General features: G+C 41.9%; 1 protein-coding gene across 3 annotated transcripts; it reads left to right on the top strand.

Annotated features, from left to right (window-relative positions):
- The first annotated feature begins 404 nt into the window (after positions 1–404).
- Positions 405–19,088, top strand: kansl1l (KAT8 regulatory NSL complex subunit 1-like). 3 transcript variants are annotated; one of them, XM_041951207.1, is made up of 16 exons: positions 405–587; positions 1,319–2,472; positions 6,519–6,651; positions 6,998–7,150; positions 8,488–8,591; positions 9,170–9,344; positions 10,744–10,918; positions 12,103–12,234; positions 13,816–13,947; positions 14,159–14,259; positions 14,820–14,932; positions 15,059–15,131; positions 15,217–15,329; positions 15,729–15,849; positions 17,747–17,998; positions 18,661–19,088. In XM_041951207.1, exons 2-15 carry the CDS (start codon positions 1,364–1,366, stop codon positions 17,969–17,971), a joined length of 2,859 nt encoding a protein of 952 aa, XP_041807141.1. In that variant the 5' UTR covers positions 405–587; positions 1,319–1,363; the 3' UTR covers positions 17,972–17,998; positions 18,661–19,088. The 3 variants fall into 3 exon arrangements, with proteins under 3 accessions (XP_041807141.1, XP_041807140.1, XP_041807139.1); XM_041951206.1 differs by having other exon boundaries at positions 14,799–14,932; positions 17,750–17,998; XM_041951205.1 differs by having other exon boundaries at positions 14,799–14,932.
- The last annotated feature ends 244 nt before the right edge of the window (positions 19,089–19,332 follow it).

The following is a 19,332-nucleotide window of genomic DNA, read 5'->3' as shown; positions in this document are numbered from 1 at the left end:
GACTATCTTGTGATTATGAGATAGGATATAATTATGAGGTCTTATGCCTTAATTTTGACATTAAAAGGACGCTATTTCTTACATGCTAAGTTGAAAAATAAAAGATACAGATAAATTGTGAATGAAATGCACCTCTTGCCAACATAGCCAACAAATTGGGAAAAGCACAACATTTCGAGAACGGATTATCTTTTTCAGGCTCAAATCTTACTTTTCTTAATGTAATATAACAGAAAAAATTTTAGTTAAAAAAAAGCCTGTTAGAAGCGGAATTTATGACTGTGCGTACCAATGATCCGAGCTTCTGTCGGGTCGTGAAGGCATCATGAGACTGGTCCAGCCCCTCCTCGCTCAGATGTGTTCCGTCCTCTCGGCAGTTGATGAGTGAAGGGGAAGGAGGCGTCATGTCAGCTGCGAGGGGAGATTTATCCTGGCCAGAATAAACGACTCGTCGGACAGCCAGATAACACAGTCAGATCTGATTTTCAGAAAGTATTGTCGAGGGAAACAAAAAGATCTAATGACACATTCAGCCGTAAATTTTACTGGAATAACGATGTTAAATCAACGCTTTCCCTCCTGGTCAGGTGAGTAATGTTAAAACAAAAAAGACTTTCCTGAGCGTTAAACACTAACCTCCGTTACTGCACACGGTTGAGCGGACGTTAGCCTGTAGCGTTACACAGTTGAAGTGGCTGAATGTCATGTCGTTCATTTTAAACTATCCTTTAAAACGCGAGTATCCAGCAGAGCAGAAATCCCCCTGTTGTTTCCAGGCTCGTACCTGGTTACTTAACGTTTGTTGTTGTTTTAGCACCGTATCGTTTCACACCACTTCCACGTATTTCCCTCGAAGCTGCCGTTTGTTGTCAAGACGAGCATCCGTTAGTTAGTTACGCTAACCCGTTAGTCAGGTAACTTAAACGTTAGAACTAGTAGCGGGAAAGCGGAGGGGGGCCGGGGTCAGCACACATAAACTGTGCAGTAGGAGCAAAATGAGGGATCTGTGTTGCCAATTATCCGTGTCATCTCCTAAATATTTGCCCCGATAAAGGGAGAACAGGGCGTAGATGCTGTTAACGTTAAGTCATTAGTTCCTTCCAGATACACCCGTCAACCATAAAACTGCGTCAACAGAAGCTGGTTGACGTTAATGGACACTTTATGTGACTGCAGCTGCTGTGTGTTTTTCCTGTCGTTAAATAGTTTGTCTCCAATGGTTCAAACTAGTGACAGTCTTATTCCATTGCATGTTTTGTTTGCATCAAATTACCAACATTTTTTTTTTAATTATCAATATTATTATCTTGGCTGTTAGGTGATTTTGCCTTGGCTACCTAAAGTCTGTGGGTCAGAAAGTGGTATGGCCCCAGCCCTGACCAAAATCCTGAAAGATGGCCACGGGATCCACCTGTCCTCGCCTCCTGCCTTTGTCAGAATGGACTCAAATGGCAGAGCCGTGCACAGTGCTGAGCTTGAGTCTCAGATGAGATCAGTTGATGATGGTCACCTCCAGAAGATGTGGCTGAACCTTTCCTCGTTTTCCTCGCTGGACTCCTGTCTCCCCGTGAGCCCCCTGGACGTCCCTGCCGGCCCTGTGCTTTCCCCATGTCTGCAGGCGTCTGCCAGCGAGTGTGAGACGCTGCTCCTCCCGAGCCCCGCTTCCCTCCTCGGCCTCCTTTCTTTCAGTAAAGGCCTGAGAGATTCTCATCAGGTGGCATCCGTCTTCCCAGGTGTACCAGACATGTTTTTAGTCCCAGTCCCTGAGCACAATAGCCAAGAGGCTTGCCTGCTTCATGGACGCAGTGCTGCTCCCGAATGTGGGCCAGATGGTGGTGATGTGCATCACTCCCCTCTTACCCTTACCATTGTTCCTCCTTCATATTCCCATGGGGAGATAAAGTGCCAGGGCTGCACTTCTGCGTTTGTACCCCCGCTTATGTCGACACAGGAGAAAGTAGCTGGAATGGGCTATCCTCCTCCATCTTCAATGCAGCCTTGCAGTGGCAGGGTGATCTCTGACCAGCTGGCATCCACAGTTGTGCTGGACGAGGCTGTGAAGGAGCAGCTCTCCAGGCAGGCAGAGCTGAACAGCCGGGCTCAAAGGCTGCAAAGGAGGCTGCAAGCCCTGCTAGGAGAGCATGCTGTACAACATTGCAACCAGCAGCTGGAGGGGCTGAAAAGGCATTGTGAACTTGGAGCTGTGTCTCTTGACAGCCTGGACTCCATATATCCTGGTCTACTACCTCCGCAAGTGGACTGTAAGCCTATATTTTCTTGGCCGGCGTCGTCCACGGCCTCGTCTTCCACGGCCTCGTCTTCCTTCAAAGAGCTCAGAGAGTTCAGCTGCTGCAGCCAGGCGGTGCTGAAAGGCCTGCAGGAGGCTTTGGACTCTGAAGCCACGGCCAGCAGCAGCTCAGACGAGGAGCAAGAGGAGGATAAGCGTCTTGGCAAAACCAAGACTTCACCTGTGTGAGTATCCAGCAAATGGAGGTAGTTTATATGTAGCTGCTTGTGTTGTGCGAAAATATACTAATTGCTAATCATTAAGACCAAAATTCTTAACCCCTGGAAGTGGCTTCTAGAGAAATTTTCATAACACACAATGTGTGTTCTTCAATAGTTCAAATATGACGTGAAGCCAATAACAAACAAACAAGCCCTTATTTGTTTAATGGGACATATTCTCCTGTTCAAGGTTCATTTTCCACACATAATATAACATGAAAAGGTTGGTTTCTTTTTTACAAGCAAATTATAAGACCAGTTTCCTCCTGTCTTGAGCTGTGGGCCGCCCTGAAATTGAGGCCTGTTTCTTATTTTGAATTTTGTGTATTTTTAAGAACCACAGTGTGTATGCGGCTGCCACAGCTGGTTATTCCAGTCAAATAAACAAGCCACAAGGCAGAGGCTTAAGAAATCCCCTGATCCACGTATTTTGCTTATCAAGTCGAGGTGAATCATATCATTTTACACAGTGTCATGCGCTTACCAGCTAGTGTTGAAGAAAACAACAAGAAGGAACCATTTCACAAACTTCCCTGTAGTCTCACTGCCAAAGGATTTGTTGTGTTTTGCTGGGATTTTGTTGCCAGAAGCCAGCTGTGGTTCACGCTGGAGCCACTGGCCTTGTTTTAATTCACTCTAGGCGACCTTTCAGTTCAAGACAATAAAGATACTGCAAACACAGTGAGAGAACTATTTTAGTTACAAATATGGTGTAAATTGGAGAGAAGGAGCATGTTTAGTTCAGTTTATGTGACATTACATGAAGGGGGCCATTAAATTATATACATCTACAAATGCCAAGGATGACACAAAAAACCCGAGACTTATTTCTGGTTCTGACAGTACATGTTTGGGAAAGTCGTCTTTCTTAGCGTATGAGGTCCACTGTGCATCCACAGACGCATATTTTACTTGGCCCTCAGTTAAGTTTACAGTGTGGTTGTAATGAGTGCAAGTTTTGTCCTCCCAGCTGTGGAGAATGTGATGACATTTTTTTAGCCATGCACACACACACACACACACACACACACACACACACACACACACATTCTCTTTCCATGCTGCAATCATCACACATTCATCAGAGTAGCGAGCTCTCTTTACCCTCAGGCTAGGATATAAACACAAGGCAAGCCTGTAACATGCCAGCCATTCTGTGCCGTCGTGCTCCTCCTCTTTCTTGCGAAAAAATACTTTTGAAGTGTGTGCCACTGTGTGTGATTTGGATGGGCGGTGCTGCTGTACTTGTGTCCTTGCTCGCATTGCCCCCGGCGAGGAAAGACGATGTGTGATTGTGCATTATGACGTCCTGTACTCAATGTTTTTTGTTTGCCAATCCAAAAGACATTATCTACTTGCAGAAAAACTGTGCACATTCAACACTGAAATGATGAGAATTTGACATATGTTGTGCTAGTTAATATTTTTGCATTGGTCTGGTTGATATTGTGGCAGTTATGGATGGGAAACATAACAGTATTAAATACAGGGAAAGGGAGCAGCAGCAATGCGAAACCCAAACACAACAAATATATTTTCTGTGGAAGAAAGAATCTTTTGTTCTTTTATAGAGTGTGTTTTTCTGGCTGACAGTAGAGAGTGATAGGAAACTCTTAGGGAGGGAGAACAAGAAAAAGAGACAAACAGGGATATCCAAAAAGGGTCTAGAGCTGGAGCTGAAATTCAGACCTTGATATCTCTCTTTGGCAGCTTGTCCACCAGGACATCCTGGAAAGAAGCACTTACTTTGCTGAGAATGAGAATGTCAGTGTTCATGCACAATGTCTGAAATATTTCAGAGAATGTAAGGGCAATGTAACGTGTCAAGCTTGGACAGTCTCTGGTTTGAGAACATCGTCCAGGAAAAGAAGCTGTCACCCAGGTGGGTGTACTGCATAGTTGCTTCAGGAACTCCTGAGAAAAATATACTTGTCCCTGCCCATGTAATGCATATCATTTGATCTGATAAATGTTACAAATGTAAATGTTTAGTGCCATGTTGCCAACGACATGCACCAGTTTCAATGTGGGGACGTCAGTGTTGCGTCAGGAGGGTAACATCCTGGACTTGGCTTTAGTCCAATTAGACCTTTCTTTTTGCACTCGAATCAAGTCTGGTTTAAGTGCAGTGCCATTTATTTCTTCAGTTAGATTTAGTTCTTCAACCCCTCTGTTTGTTTCCTATGGTTCCTGAATCAATGCAATAAACAGGAGCCATTTACGAAACTGGGGCATGTTTATTAGCACTGAGAACAGGAATGAGAAAGGGTTTTTTATATGTGTGTGGTGTGTGTGTGTCTTTTTATTTGGCCAGCTCCAGTCATCTTGGATGTGTCAGCTTGCCTTTTGTACCAGTCTGTTGAACAATGCTCTGTGTTTCGTCACTAAACCTCCCCTGGGGAGTTTTTATGGCAGGTTCCTCCTTGAAGAGGATATATCTCCTTGCTGGAGAAGCTACAGCTCGTTGCCCTCCTTCAGAAAATGTGGAAATAGTTGGCCTTTAACATTCTAAGTATGAACTTGTGAAGCTGTGACATGGTTTGACTCTAATTTGAAACCATGTGGCCACATTGCTCATTTTCTGCACTGGCAGCAGTCCTTCACACCTCCAGCTGCTGCTCATTTTCAGTTTTCAGTATGTTTGTAATTTTAAATATACAGTGTGGGAGCATTCAGAAAGGCTACGTGTTGGAAAGCTTCAGTGCAGGACACATCCAAAAGCCCTAATGCCTCTGCATGAGCCAAGAAACACTATTCAAAGAGGAGGATTCGTAACTCCAGAACTACGTGCTGGGGCTGGCCTTTTATTCAGGATTTGGCCTTTGAAAACTTTCTCCCTGTGGAGGGTAGCCAGTGGGTTGCTAGACCCCTCGTTTTATTCAGCAATGTTAGTAGCTTCATGTAAAATATGTAGGTTAATATGTAGTCTGCACACTAACAGGTATAACGGCACCTTTCCTCTCCCGTCCTCCCCTCATGACTCGCCCACTGCTTGGCAAGTATTCCAGGAATTTTCTCATTATACAGCTGGAAAGAGCTGCAGGGCCGCCAGGTCTGGTCATCGTCTCTGGAGTGAGGAGAGAGCCTGGTCCTAAACAAACATATATTATCTTAGGGTTGAGTGAAACTCGGTCTGGAAGCAGTCATTAGCCAATCATAGGCCTTGTTTTCATTTGTTCCCTTGATATCGACCACAGACTGAGTGTAATTGTAATCAGGCAAGCAAACAACATTTTGGCTTTTTGATGTAATAGGCTGGTCTCAAATGAACACCCTAATAATACCAAAGGGCATTGTCAAAGACTCTGTGTAACCGCTTGCTGACTGGTCTAACCTTTCTCTGTCCTGCAGCAGTGTGTGAGGTGGGGGAATCCCCCCCGTCCTAGCCAAGGTCCAAGAGCACTGCCATAGCAACTATTGCCCTGCCAGCCAACTACACACACACACACACACACACACACACAAACGATAAATGCTAACTGAACAGGCTAGTGCCATGGAAACTTGCTATAGGTACACACCACACAAATCAACAGTGTTTTATTCTGTGGTAGATAAGCTTTTGTGGCCTCCCGATGCTGTTAGGATGCTAAACTGTTTACACAGCAACATGGCTATGTAAAATAGGTCATATGGTGACAATGCTGCAGCACGAATGTGTGAATTGACAAATTATTTGATCTGTCAGTGCTCCTTTTGTCCTCCTCCCTTTTTTGTGTTCTTCTCTCTGGTCATTCATTTTCCTGCCAATTATTCTCATATGCTAAACTCTTCATGCCCTTCCAGTGGTCGATTTTTAATGGCTTTACTGGATTTTATGACTGCGTTCAGTATCATGCAATTTTTCTGCATTCATGGCCAAATTCCAAAGCATTTTGAATGATCTTCTTGTGAGGTTGGAGCAGGGTTTAAAGCTGTTGACTAAATTGAATCGAATGCTATGATACCACTGCATGGGTCTAGCTGTCCTTCCCTGTCATCCATCATCCTGCTCTAACCTACCCCTGTAGCTGTGAGCGGCGGTGGCTGGAAGAGAGAGCGGAGTTGGGCAGCAGATGGAGCTGGTTGCAGCTGCGTCTGGCTGAGTTGGAGGGGAGGATACAACAACTGGTGGAGCTCCACAAGCACATCCGCTCTACTAAGGTAAGACAAACGTCCTCTGTAACCACCCAAGTAAAAGGCGGCTGACATCATGTACCAACTGGCAGCCATATAGGGTTATGGCTGCCAGTTGGTACATTAAGTCAGGCCTTCATACATGTCAGTTTTGTGTGAAGAGTCACCCAGCATTTGCTGTCTTACTCTAACAAATAAGTAGCGCTCTAGCTAAAGTATCTAGGGTTAGTTACTGTAGTAACTTTAAAGCTACATTAAACGAAAAGTTGCATGAATATGAACATGTAATATATGTATCAATAGATTAGACTCTCCTTTGTTTGTTTTTTTTGGTCATTGTATGTGTGTCTGCATGTTTCTGCGTGTATCTAAGCGTGGTGTGGGGCTTGCCGAGTCTCAGCCACCAACAGACAGGCAGATTCAGCAGACTCTGCTGAGAGAGATGGCGGGGTTATCCTGCACAGCATCGGATGCCGACACTGAACCCTGCAGCCCCACACGCCTCCTGCACAACATAGAGCGACAGGTAGGAGGGAGGAACTGGTACACACACCTGTAATACAAATGGTTTGGTATCAAGGGGAAGAGTAACCGACAACTCAGTACATTATGTCAGTATCCTTTTAAGTCTGTTAGCTTGGTAGTTTGATGTGTAGAAAAGTAGGAGGTTGCGTAACTGAAAAGTTATATTGCAGTGCCAGGTTGAGACGATTAATTAATTATGGTATGCATGCTGTTCCAATGTGTTAATATGTTAAATTCCTGCTGCTTTATGAAGCCTGCAGGTACTTAATCAACTCAAACGGAAAGCCGTAGAGGATGAGTTGACGCTGAGATTCATCTGTTAATTTCAAAGCTTTCACACTGGAAAAAAACCCACTAACACCCACTAACTAATTTCCGCCTTTTTCAACCGTGATGCCATGTGTTGAAGTTCCAGATGTTGGCGCGTAAACAGAGAGGCTGAAATAAAAGAAATAAAAAAGTAACCTCCGTAACATTGTCACCGGCCTCCATGCAGCATTCTATTGTTCGTTGTTTTCCAGCATGTTTGTGAAGTCGAATGTGAAATACCAGGAAAGAATGCAGAAAGGCAAACTTGTCCACTGGCAATGGAAAAGGAGTCAGTTGGCTATTTTTAGCGGATAAACGCATGTGTAAAAAACCTGCATATACTTGCTAATTTTGGTCTTAATGTCATTTCCAGCTGTACTGAGATTTGAATGTGTTGTACTTTAAAAAGTATGTTGAAGTGAAAGAAACAAAATTTTACATGCATTTTTTAAAGAAACCCCTTTTTCCCGATTCCATTCCAATTGCATTAAGTCGTGGTCTCAATTGGAGGGTAATCATTTACAATGTTATGCCATAATGAGTACAAAATTGCCCTGCACCAGCTGAAGTGCATTGACACAATCTCAGCTCTTCATTTATTTTACTGGAAGCGAGTTTGTTTCGAGCAGGAGGAGGAGTGCAGCAAATTGCATTTTAAACCATCATGCGTGTATATTTTTGTGCGCATATTTTTTGCTTTCCACTCTCTTGATAAGTAGTTGGACATTGGATGTACATATGTGCTGTCTAAAATCAGCACTGTGTATGTATCAGGCACCACTGGCCACATTTAAGCCACATCAAAATCTGAATCATCATACGTACAAAAGTAGAAAGAAGTAAAAAAAATAACCAGAATAATCCTTTAGTGCTGCACCAGGCAAATGGTAGCCTGAACAGCAGAGAGGTATGAATAATATCAGCTTACTTTTTTGCTCATGCTTACTCACTGCTACCAAAGAGATGGATTGTATTTCGTTTGATTTGTCACTTGTGAAGTGCATTATATGGGTGATGTCTTCATTGCAGAGTGCTCAGCTCAGCCAGATTGTCAACAGTCTGATGCCTCCTCTGAGCTTTTCACCGCTATCAAAACAACCACACACCTGGACAGGCAAGAGGGCATTCACAAGGTAGAGAACACACAAACACACACACACACACACACACACACACACACACATCTAAATCGAGTGTGTTTCTTTCATGACTTGCAGTGAAATGATATACAGGAGAGGCATTTAAATGATGATGGATCGTACAAGTTAGTGAAAGCAAACACTTTATCTGTGTTTGCAGTAACATAAAACAGAAATCTACTATAAAGACAAAACAGAAAAATGTGCTGATAAAGGGTTGTCCATTGTCCAGTTTAGGCCTAGACTAAAATCTAAGGTATCAGGGTTGAAAGGATGCTCCCTGTTTGTATTGTATTCCAGTGAAACAGCCTGCTTGGCCTCACCATCTGGCCCTACTTGAATCATCCCTTCATGTCTTTCCTTCCTGCTGCTGTTTTAAGTCTCACCGTCTGGCTGTGAAGATAAAAGTCACATGATTAAGAAAAAGACATTCTGCTTGTTCGTGCATGTAAAAAGGGGCTTATAATTAGTTCAAAACAACAACACCTTAACTTGCTTTTTTAGTACTTGTGATCTTAGCATGAGTCACATCCCTGACATTTCCATGACCTCATCTGATCTCTTTCCCACAGTGGTCAGAGACGAGACGATGCTTTTGTGCCTGGGAGCTCTAAGAGAAGGAGACTGGGGACCAGGAGGCTCTTCAAAGCGGATGTGTCATGCGTCTGTGCCCGGACCCGACCCCTGGTCACCTACCATAAACCCAAACTGTTCACATTCAGCACCTACAAGCCCAGCACTTCACAGGTAGGCCACTTGCAGTCTCCTCCATTTCCCAGTCTGTCCATGTGAAGCATTTACTTACTCAACTCTCAAAGCATACATGCACATTCTGTATGAAAATCATGTGTAAATCAGATAATGTGGGTAGTTTATATTGCAGAGCTGGACATGTTTCTCAAGATTTGTCTTCTCAGAAATAGAATGGCTAGAGGACACATGTACACATCCCCTTCAGCAATGGAGGTCTGCCCCTGATGTGTTTGTTTCTGGGATTATTTGCTTTTTCATTTGCAATGTGTCCAGCTAGTATTATTATTTATTTGTGCCACAATTTTATCTTAATCCTGCTCAGTGCTTCAGAAACAATTCAGTTTCCCCACTGGGATGCATTAGTTTCTGTTCATTAATGCCTCTCATGTCCCTGCGCAGTGTAAGCGAGTAAAGATAATGGACAGATGCTAAAATACAGCAGTTAGATTTGCATTTTTTCCCGTCTCTATCTTGTGAATGTGACAGTAAAGACAGCAATGCACTATGCCTGATTACTGTATTGCTACTCAAATTTACTTCATTACAATGCATTGCTTATGATTCCCAACGGTAGACCCATTTTAGGTTTTCATCATAAAGTTTGAAAATCTGATGGAGGTGTGTAAACTTGTACAAGTTGTAGAATGTAATTTATTTAATTGAAATGGTCCATGTCAAATGCAGCTCCAAATCAGACTTCAGCAGTGGAATGCCACCTCACTAAAATAGTTCCTCAAATTAAACAGGAATTAATGTTTAAAGCTGGACACCTGCTTTTAATTAAACAGTAGTATCCCTTGGATTTGCTTCAGATAAACAAGTGCATGTGATTATTTGAAAGCTCTAGCCTTTATTTAACCACAGGACATTGCTCAGTGCTGTGTTTTTACCGCCAGTAAAATCAGGGGGTGGCAATAATGGTGTGTGTCAAGTGGTTGGCAATGACCTGCTTAGTTTCGCACAGTTCTAATAAAAAGAATTCATACAATATCATTGTATTATTATCTTAAGATCATATCCAAACATATAAACCAGATATAGGTTTTTCTTCTCTGATTTTGAGACGTCAGCATTCTGTTACAGTTGTAACATTTTGCTGAAGCCTACTATTGTAGCATAGAGCCCAGAGCGATTGTCGCCATTATAATAAGAAGCAGCATCAAGCCACCATAATTGTGATATTGCCAGATGACAAAGAAAGCTCTTTAACAACTTAATAACTTTAATCAGTGTGCTTAGGCTGAGAGCGTCTCTCTTAAACCCCTATGACTCATACGCTAACAAAACATGAAGAGAAAGCCAAGTTAATACTGCAGTTGCAGAAAATCTGTTGAAGGTTTGGCATCATATGAATACTAACTTTCTCTCTTGTCATCTTTCTCTTGTGCTTCAGGATTCGGGGAAATCCACGTCCACCCGCCTCTCTTCTCTCTCATCGTCATCCTGTTCATGTTGTTCATCCTGTGATCCTGTAGTCCTGTGCTCTGATCCTGACTGCGGCTCGAGTCGTGCCCGGACCTCCAGGGCCCCCAGCTCCACACCTCACCCTACATTTTCTCTTTCATTCGGTAGGGCAAACATTAACAAAGCTACATAGCATGGTTAGTGTGAAAAGCCTACAGTCTACAAAGCAATGTTTTCTTTTGGAAAGAAATTTGTGATGTTGATTCATCTACTGTTTTCTGAAGAGTTCACAACAGGCACTTCCTGACTCCCTAGTCAACATGGTAGAGCTACTTTGAGGTGCAACACACACTGGCCATTGGGTAATTTGCCAGTAGCACACTAGACTTGCCACACAGAAGTAGCTGGGATGTGGCATTCTGGGGAGCAAATGTAATAAAATTGCAGTATTTCAGGAGTGCTGATGCACATCAACAGTTGGGAAGTAGAAATAGAACAGTGGCGTATCCTGATGTGTTATTTCGCATCAACATTCATCAAGTGGTTCCGAGCATGTCAGATGCCCCACTGGGTCTGTCGTGTTAGATACAACAATGAGGTGAATAAAGAGACAAGAAGTGATGTGGTAGAAGTCGGAAGAGAGTAACAGAGGAGACATGCAGGAGGCAGATTGGAAATTGATGGAGACGTCACTCACCCAGCACTCTGTTGATTTCCTGCCAGCTTGAATGATCTTATTCTCCTTTTGTCAATAGCAGCAGAAGGAGACAGTCTGTCAAGTAGACATCAGCTAAAATGATAGCCTGGCACATGGATACAAACCTCTTATCATAGCTGATCATCGCTAAAATAGAATGAGATTACACACCGTCAAAGCAAGCAGGAGATGGAGAATATGGGCAAATGACATGGAGAATAATGACTAATTAATCGTTAACTATGGCTGTTTGTACAGTGTAAGGATAGAGGGCACAGGCACCACAACACAAGTGATGTACTCTTGACATAAAAGGTGGATCCCAGACATCAGTCCATTAATTCTTGTCTCTTGTTCCTCCAGTCCTCCATTCTGTCTACCTCTCTGCTTCTTTTCTCCCAATGAAACCTGTTGGAGTTCTGTTTGAAACTGGCAGCTGGGAATAGAACAGTGTTGTATCCTGATGTGTTGTTTTGCTGCAAGATGCTGCTAGTGTGAGGGTTTAGATGTGGGTGTTTTGACACTGCAGGTGTGTGTTGCGCATTGCATGCATGTATTTAAAGATGTTCTGAGTAACCGATGGTAAAAATTAATTGCTGAAACTGCTGTTATATTTGACCACATGCTTAAAGTTGTTTCATCTTCCTCCAGACACTCCTCTGTCTCACCACTTAAAAAGGGCACTAGCCAGAGAAGAATGGTCCCAAAGGCCTCTGGTTATCAATGTCCAAGCATCCAGTCCAGCACACTACAACAGATGCAGCTCCACACCACGGCACAACAGTAAGATCCTGACCTTTTAGCATTATTATTTACATGTCCTGATCTGATTTCTGGTGTTTTCCTCTCCTATGTTCTGCATAGTCTGCTCTCTTTTGCTCTGCATGTACTTCACTTGTAGCATTTCACATTGCCACAGCATAGCACATTTGCTGTGCCATGTAGCACCTTACTGAGCCCGTTTGTTTAGGTGCTGCTTGCGAGCGGCAACTGTGACCTGCTTTGTTGATGTCATATTCAACTCATGAACAAGATGACAGGAAGGCAGAGGTGCTATTTAAAAGACTGCACCTGCATTCTTGTTGTTGTTATTCATCTGGTAGACTGGAGCCTCACTGGCTTTTGATCCGCTCTTCTTTGCTGTGGTGGAGCTGCGATGGAGTCTGGTTTTGAAGTCTGTGCTAATTTGATGTAAATGCAAAGTCAGCGCTACTCGCTGCGCCTTCACGCTAATAACCTGTGCCTTTTATTAGAATTACTTAGCTACATCATTTCTGGTAGCACACACCCTGTGTACCATCATAAGTGGTTCCTAGCATGTCAGAAACCCCACTGGGCCTGTATGAGGGTTCCAGCTGAGCAGTAGATGGAATAAATCATCTGGTGTTTCACCAGTGTCAATACATGTCTTAGTATATTAGTTTGAAGCTAATGAATGATCATTCACCTGTGCACTTAAATACATCTGGCAGCTCTGGTTTCAGGACTTCAATAGGCCCTTGCTCACACAATTGCGCCCGGTGTATATCGATGATCCAAAACAATCAATGATTGGTTGATTTTAGAGTTTGCCCTGTGTCTACGCAGGGAGCTAAACTTGGCTAAACACTACAGGGAGGTGAACAAAGAGACAAGAAGTGATGTGGTAGAAGTACAGAGAATAGTGGAGGAGGCAGTCTGGAAATTGATGAAGACGTCACTTACCCACCACTCTGTCGATTTCCTGCCAGCTTGAATGATCTTATTCTCCTTTTGTCAATAGCAGCAGAAGAAGACAGTCTGTCAAGTCGACATCAGCTAAAATGATAGCCTGGCACGTGGATATATACCTCTTCTCATATCTGATTGTAGCTAAAATAGAATGAGATTATGTAAACAGTCAAAGCACACAGGAGATGGAATACTGGCAAATGACATGAAGAATAATGAATTAAGACGTAACTTAAATAGTTAACTATGGCAGAATAGAGAGCACAGGCACTACAGCACAAGTGATGTTCTGTATTATGGGTGTAAAAGGAGAATCCCAAGATTACATTTTTTTTTTTTTTTTTTTTTTTTTTTTTTTTTTTTACATTTGGCTCTCAAGTTATCTGCACTATGATTCCTTTAAATAAAGCTGTTGGTGTGATGTGAGCAAGGAACAGAAAGCTGACAGGCAGTCACCTGCCAAAATAATAGGACTAATGGTTAAGGATTAGCTTTTGTACACTTAAACCAAGGCGTAAAATCCCAGAGGAACTGAAGGGTAGATCGGAATGAAAGGAAATTCCTGTCGCGTATTAACTCTGTGTGTGTGTGTGTGTCTGTGTGCGTGTGTGTGCGTGCGTGCGTGTGTGTGTGTGTGTGTGTGTGTCACTATAGGTCGCAAATACAAGCAGCATGCAAGGCATCATAAAAGCAGAGTTATGGGTCTGTCACCGATCGGGATGGCGGGCTCTGCTCAGAGTCAATGCAGGAGAAGGAAGAGAAGACACATCCACAGACTGATAGAAGGTGTGTGTTCACCCTGTTTTTCAGGTTTACACTAAATCTGTGATGCTCTTGATTATGAGGAGCAGGATTGTTAAACACACCCATCTTAAAATTATATTCAACACTTTTATTGAAATTATTGAATATAATTTAAATAAAAATGTATTAATATTAGTAGTTAGAGTAGTAGTTACTGGTGATACATTAGGGAATGTGTGTGTGTTATACCCAGGTGAGGAAGATGTTCTGTACCAGCTCTGTGACACAGAGAACAGTTCAGATGAAGTGCTAGAGGAGAGCTACTCACAGGTTACACGCAAGCAGACCTCACAGGTAATCCATCTTTTAATGTAATGACTGAAATGTCCTCACTTTCCAAAAACTTCCTCTGCCTCAAGGACTGAGGTCCAAAGAGCACAATTCAGGTGCTGCCAAGAATACGTATCTTTTAGTGGCAGATCTTTGCACCAGACATGATTGCTTATCATCCTAGCAGTAGAATTGTGTAGATTTTGTTTTAACTCAAAAAAAAACAAAAAACCCATGGCAGCCCTCAGGCCCTTCACAAAGCCCAAAATTGTGAAGATGCTTCTAACTTGAAAAGGCTGGTCAATTTGCTTCTCTGTTATTGTAAATCTTACTCAGGATCACAAGGTTTGGGGTTGGACTGCAGTTAAATGAGGGAAATGATACTTGAAATTAAACCTACTCTAAAAACATAAATGCCGCACAACACAAAATGCATCACTTGATGTAAATGTGAGTTACATGTGAAAAAGCTGGTCAGTATATAGAAAACTTCAGTGACATACTTTCAATGTGTGAACACTTCTGAATCATTGGTGTGAACTGTCCTGTTGCTCCCACTTCAGCTTGGCCATCTTTCCTCTCAGGGCTCAGTTCGCAAACGCCAGGGAGAGAGTGTGTACAACATCAACAACATTGTCATTCCCATGTCGGTGGCTAAAGTGGAAAAGCTGCAGTACAAAAACATTCTGACACCCAGGTATGGAACAAAACTGCCTGTAAAAGAGTTTTGTACAATGTGTTGACCCATGACAGAATTTTTAATTAAACTAATGGACTAACAGTCTGTCATCGTTGTTACCTCAAAAAGTGTCTTTTCTTGCAGTTGGCGGGTGGTTGACCCGTCACCTCTGATGATCAGGGATGCAGAGAATGAGGAAGAAAATGAGGAGGGACAGGTAGCGACCCATCCCTTTGGACATGAACTCTTTTTTGTGATTTGTAGAAAAAAAAATCTAATTTTTATTTGTGTGTGTATTTCAGGTGGAGGATCTCACCGATGAAGTTTTTGCCCAAAGACACCTGGGTTTAGAGCAGAGAGAGAAATTGCGCTGGGGATCCTGGGGAAAGAGAAACTGCTGCAGGCGCCCTAAAAGGTGGACACACACACACACACACACACACACACACACACACACACACACACAAACATTCACACACAGGCTCACAAATGCAGCGTTGAAACGGTTTCATTTCAATAGTAATGCATCAGGTGGCAACGAAATGTAAGGTGCATGCGCATCAGGTGGATTGGGAAAAACAAATTTTCAAACATCAGAAATGTCTGGCAGTGTTTTGTCAGCAGATGATAACAAAGAAATGCATTCAACAATTGAATTCAATCCTAAACTCACTGCCTGTGCTGACTGTGCAGTGCAACTATTTCCAACTTGGTTCGCTCATCTCCGTGCATGTCAACATAGCCCGTGTGAAAGTGGAGTGTTGAGTAATTTCCCAGTGCAGTTTCATGGGGTGTGTTTGTTTTTTCGCTCCAGATCTGGCAGCAGGTTGTCAGGCAGTGGGGGCGGGATGTGCACATCAGGAGAGGAGAGCTCTGTGGAGTTGAGTTGTGCTCAGCTGGATACTGATGAACAGCAAAGCTCGGAGGAGTGGCTGGTAAGATCAAACGCACCACAGCTGAAACCCCAAGTCCCCCCCAACAAACTGAATATCAGAGTGTGATGATCCTGGTGTCATAGGAGGAAACTTGTGCAGAGTCATACACAGCAGTTTTTTATTGGCTGTCATATAGTATATCTGCCATCAACATCGTGATTATGTGCCACATGGTAATTGTATGCACATGAAAAACATCACAGGCTTCTTATAAGGCTGTAATGCATCCAATGATATATTACATTTTGGATTTTGTTACATTTGGATTATTATTTTCTAGTAACATAAGGAGAATTTTTAAAAATGGACAGTTTTGCTGATTTGCTTGGGTCAGTGTTTTTTCACACTGATGCCAACTAGTGGCTTGTGAAATGGGGTTTGCACTGCAGAGAACACCATTAAAATCAAACAATAATAAGTCAGAGTGGGTCCAGGATCCTCATGATATTAAAAATGATAAAAACAAAACGCCCAGAGAGGTAAAATTGGTTGACTAAAGAAGAAATGTGCTTTTTCTGAAGTATATTGTCTATAAATGGTCATTTTTCACTTCAACCCCTGAAGGATATTTCTGTAACATTCCAGTCAAAGATAAGGCTGTGTTATTTGTGCTTCAGAAGAGGGGCGAGGAGTACAAAGTGGCAAAAATGGACTACAGACTAATCAATACTCTCCCAGTCATATTGTGTGAGTTACAAAGCCGAGATGGATCCTTGAGAGCCTACACAGATACTTGTCTCCACTCTGCTCCAGTTGCATGATTGCTCTGTACCACTTTGCTTTGATTGGAGAAGGAATGAGTTGCCACTAAACCAGACTGTCCTAATCAGCCTTCTCCACACCACAAATATCCCCCACTTCACTCCTTTGCACTTCTTAGGCACTCAGCAGCCATACAAACCCTGATTAAAGCCCGACCAAAGAGTCATGCTCATCTATGCTACAAAGTCTAAACTCAATGAAGGGACTGATACAGGAAGTATTGTCTGTATTAGTTTTATGGAATTTTACAGCTCATTACATAACTGATTTATTAATAAATGTGTTGCGTTCTCATCCTGGTACGTACATTGCTGTGTACTAAACTCTAAAACATGCCACCATTGAAATTATATTGGACTTACAGATGTGTACACAACTGATTGCAATAAAGTTGGGATGCTGTGTAAAACACAAATAAGAATCAAATCATTTTCAAATGAACTGTGTTGACTGACGTTTTGTTCAAAGTGTACAAGCCCACAAAGTAATATCCTTTATACCAGGGGTCCTCAACTACATTTGCCCAGGCATTTTCTAAGCAAACACTGAGGGAGCCAGCCATTGAAATAAAAGTACAACTATTTAGGCCTAATTAGCCTTAATAATAGTTATAACTAGATACTTCACTAGAACTGTCAAGGCTCAGTTCAAAAGTCATAGTTCAACTACCAATGAATGAGTCCTGAACAAAAAAGTCAACATGAAACAGACTCATTACAAGTGGTTGGCAAGCTGATCAACATTAGATGTATGAATTTTCTGAATCCATTAATATTCTGCAGGCTGGACGTGAAGCATTGACATGCTGGATGTAGCCTGCATGCGGCCAGTTTACGATCACTGCTTTATACAGTCATGTGTTTCGTGATTCATGAGTGACTGAGCATTTCAAGGATGCCCCTTTCATTCGCAATTGTTATACTATCACCTGTTACCAATGAGCCTGTTTACCTGTGGAATGTTCCAAACAGGTGTTTCTGGAGCATTCCTCAACTTTTCCATATTAAATACTTTTCAAATATTAAATATATTGTCTTTGTGCTGTTTTAAATTGTGTGTATGTCATAAAGGACAGTACAGTATGTGTTGAACTTGAATATTTACTCAGTTGCATTATATGCCCTCTGTCCTCCAGCAGCCTCAGACACCCTGGGAGCCACGAGTGTTTCCTTTGTATGAGGATGATGAAGAAGCCTTGCTCTCTGATAACCTAGAAAAAATCCCATTAGGGCTGTCAGAGTGTGGCTCTGCCTCCTCCACATCAAAGAACTCCAACTCCCATTTCTCCCCAGCTTGGTCCTCTGGTGCTTCAGTGCCATCTGGTGGACAAAGCAAGAGCCGAACACCTGATGGCCGCTGAGAGAGTAGTGCCTTACTTTTATTACATGTAAGTTGAGAAATACAGTGAATTGCCTCTTTAATAAAATGTTTTTATGTAGTGGTTACAAACACTGTAGCACAAGATTGTTTGGGCACATTAGAGCTCTTTGTGGAATGTTTTTGATACATCTTTTCAAAATTTAGCAAATTCTTAATTTTGTTCAATCAATTTTTCGTAAATATTGTAAACATTTCTGTTATAAGCAATTAAATAAGTTAGTTGCAAGGCATTTATTAACAAGGAAATAAACAGATTTACACTCATTTAGTCCTTGGGTTCATTAAGTTAGTATATTAAATTACTTAGTCATTCACTCATTAAGTTATTTTGTCATTTAATTAATTATCTGTGCATTCATTCATCTGTCCAATAAGTGATTCATAGCATAAAAATGATTTATTAATTTGTTAATGGATTTCTGGTTTCATTTTTCAGGACATGCATGGAGTAGTAATTAACAAAGGCATAATTCATTCATTCCTTCATTCCGAGTACAATAATTTAGGTAATTTAGGAAGTTAAGTCAGTAAGAAAGAATGGAAGGTTCATACAGTCCGTCAGCAGATCTCAAACATTGAGAGTCAACACACAAGAGTGTTTCTGAAAGTTACTTAAATAATTATATTTGTCAGTTAAATTAATTAGTAATTATGCTCTTTCATCTCCAGATTTCCTTGTGTCTGGGACCATGAGGAGAAAATGTGCCCAGGGAATTAATTTGGATACTTTATACATTCCACCACTACAGAGATTTGATGTTATTTGCGTAATACTTTGAAGCAAAAGTGTTTTTTAGTGAGTATTGTAACATGTGTCACAATAGTTTGAACTGACTACTGTAGCTTCTTCTACACTTTCAGATTTTAATGTACAACAGGTGCTGTATGTAAAGAAATATGTGCCAGCACAATACTATCATAGTCTCAGGTTTGTATACTGTTTGTAGTTGTCACTTGCTATTTATTTTCATAGTTGTCTGAAAAAGTCTATATAGAAAGACTGTAGTACATAATTATATTTATGTAACCTTCACCTGATTTACATGTGCTATTTGATTTGTTGTGTGTTGACACTGTCTTTTTGGTATGTATTTTTTATGAAGAAAGAAAAATTATTAGTAAATATTAACATTTGTAAACATACTTAGGGGTGGATGTCATACTTTGCCAGTTGGTACATTTTCTGAAGTGTATGATGGCTCATTTAAATGATAGCAAGCACAGGGCACATGGGTGACTCTGGCATAGAACATACACAGCTCTAGACTCCTGCTGTTGTATTGAGGCCCCTGCATGAAATGGGTGGGATCGTTGGATAGCACAAGCATTAGTGTATCAGAG

This window comes from Chelmon rostratus, chromosome 13 (assembly GCF_017976325.1).
Source record: "Chelmon rostratus isolate fCheRos1 chromosome 13, fCheRos1.pri, whole genome shotgun sequence".
Classification (NCBI taxonomy): Eukaryota; Metazoa; Chordata; class Actinopteri; order Chaetodontiformes; family Chaetodontidae; genus Chelmon; species Chelmon rostratus.
This window is presented reverse-complemented; position numbering and strand designations above follow the sequence as displayed.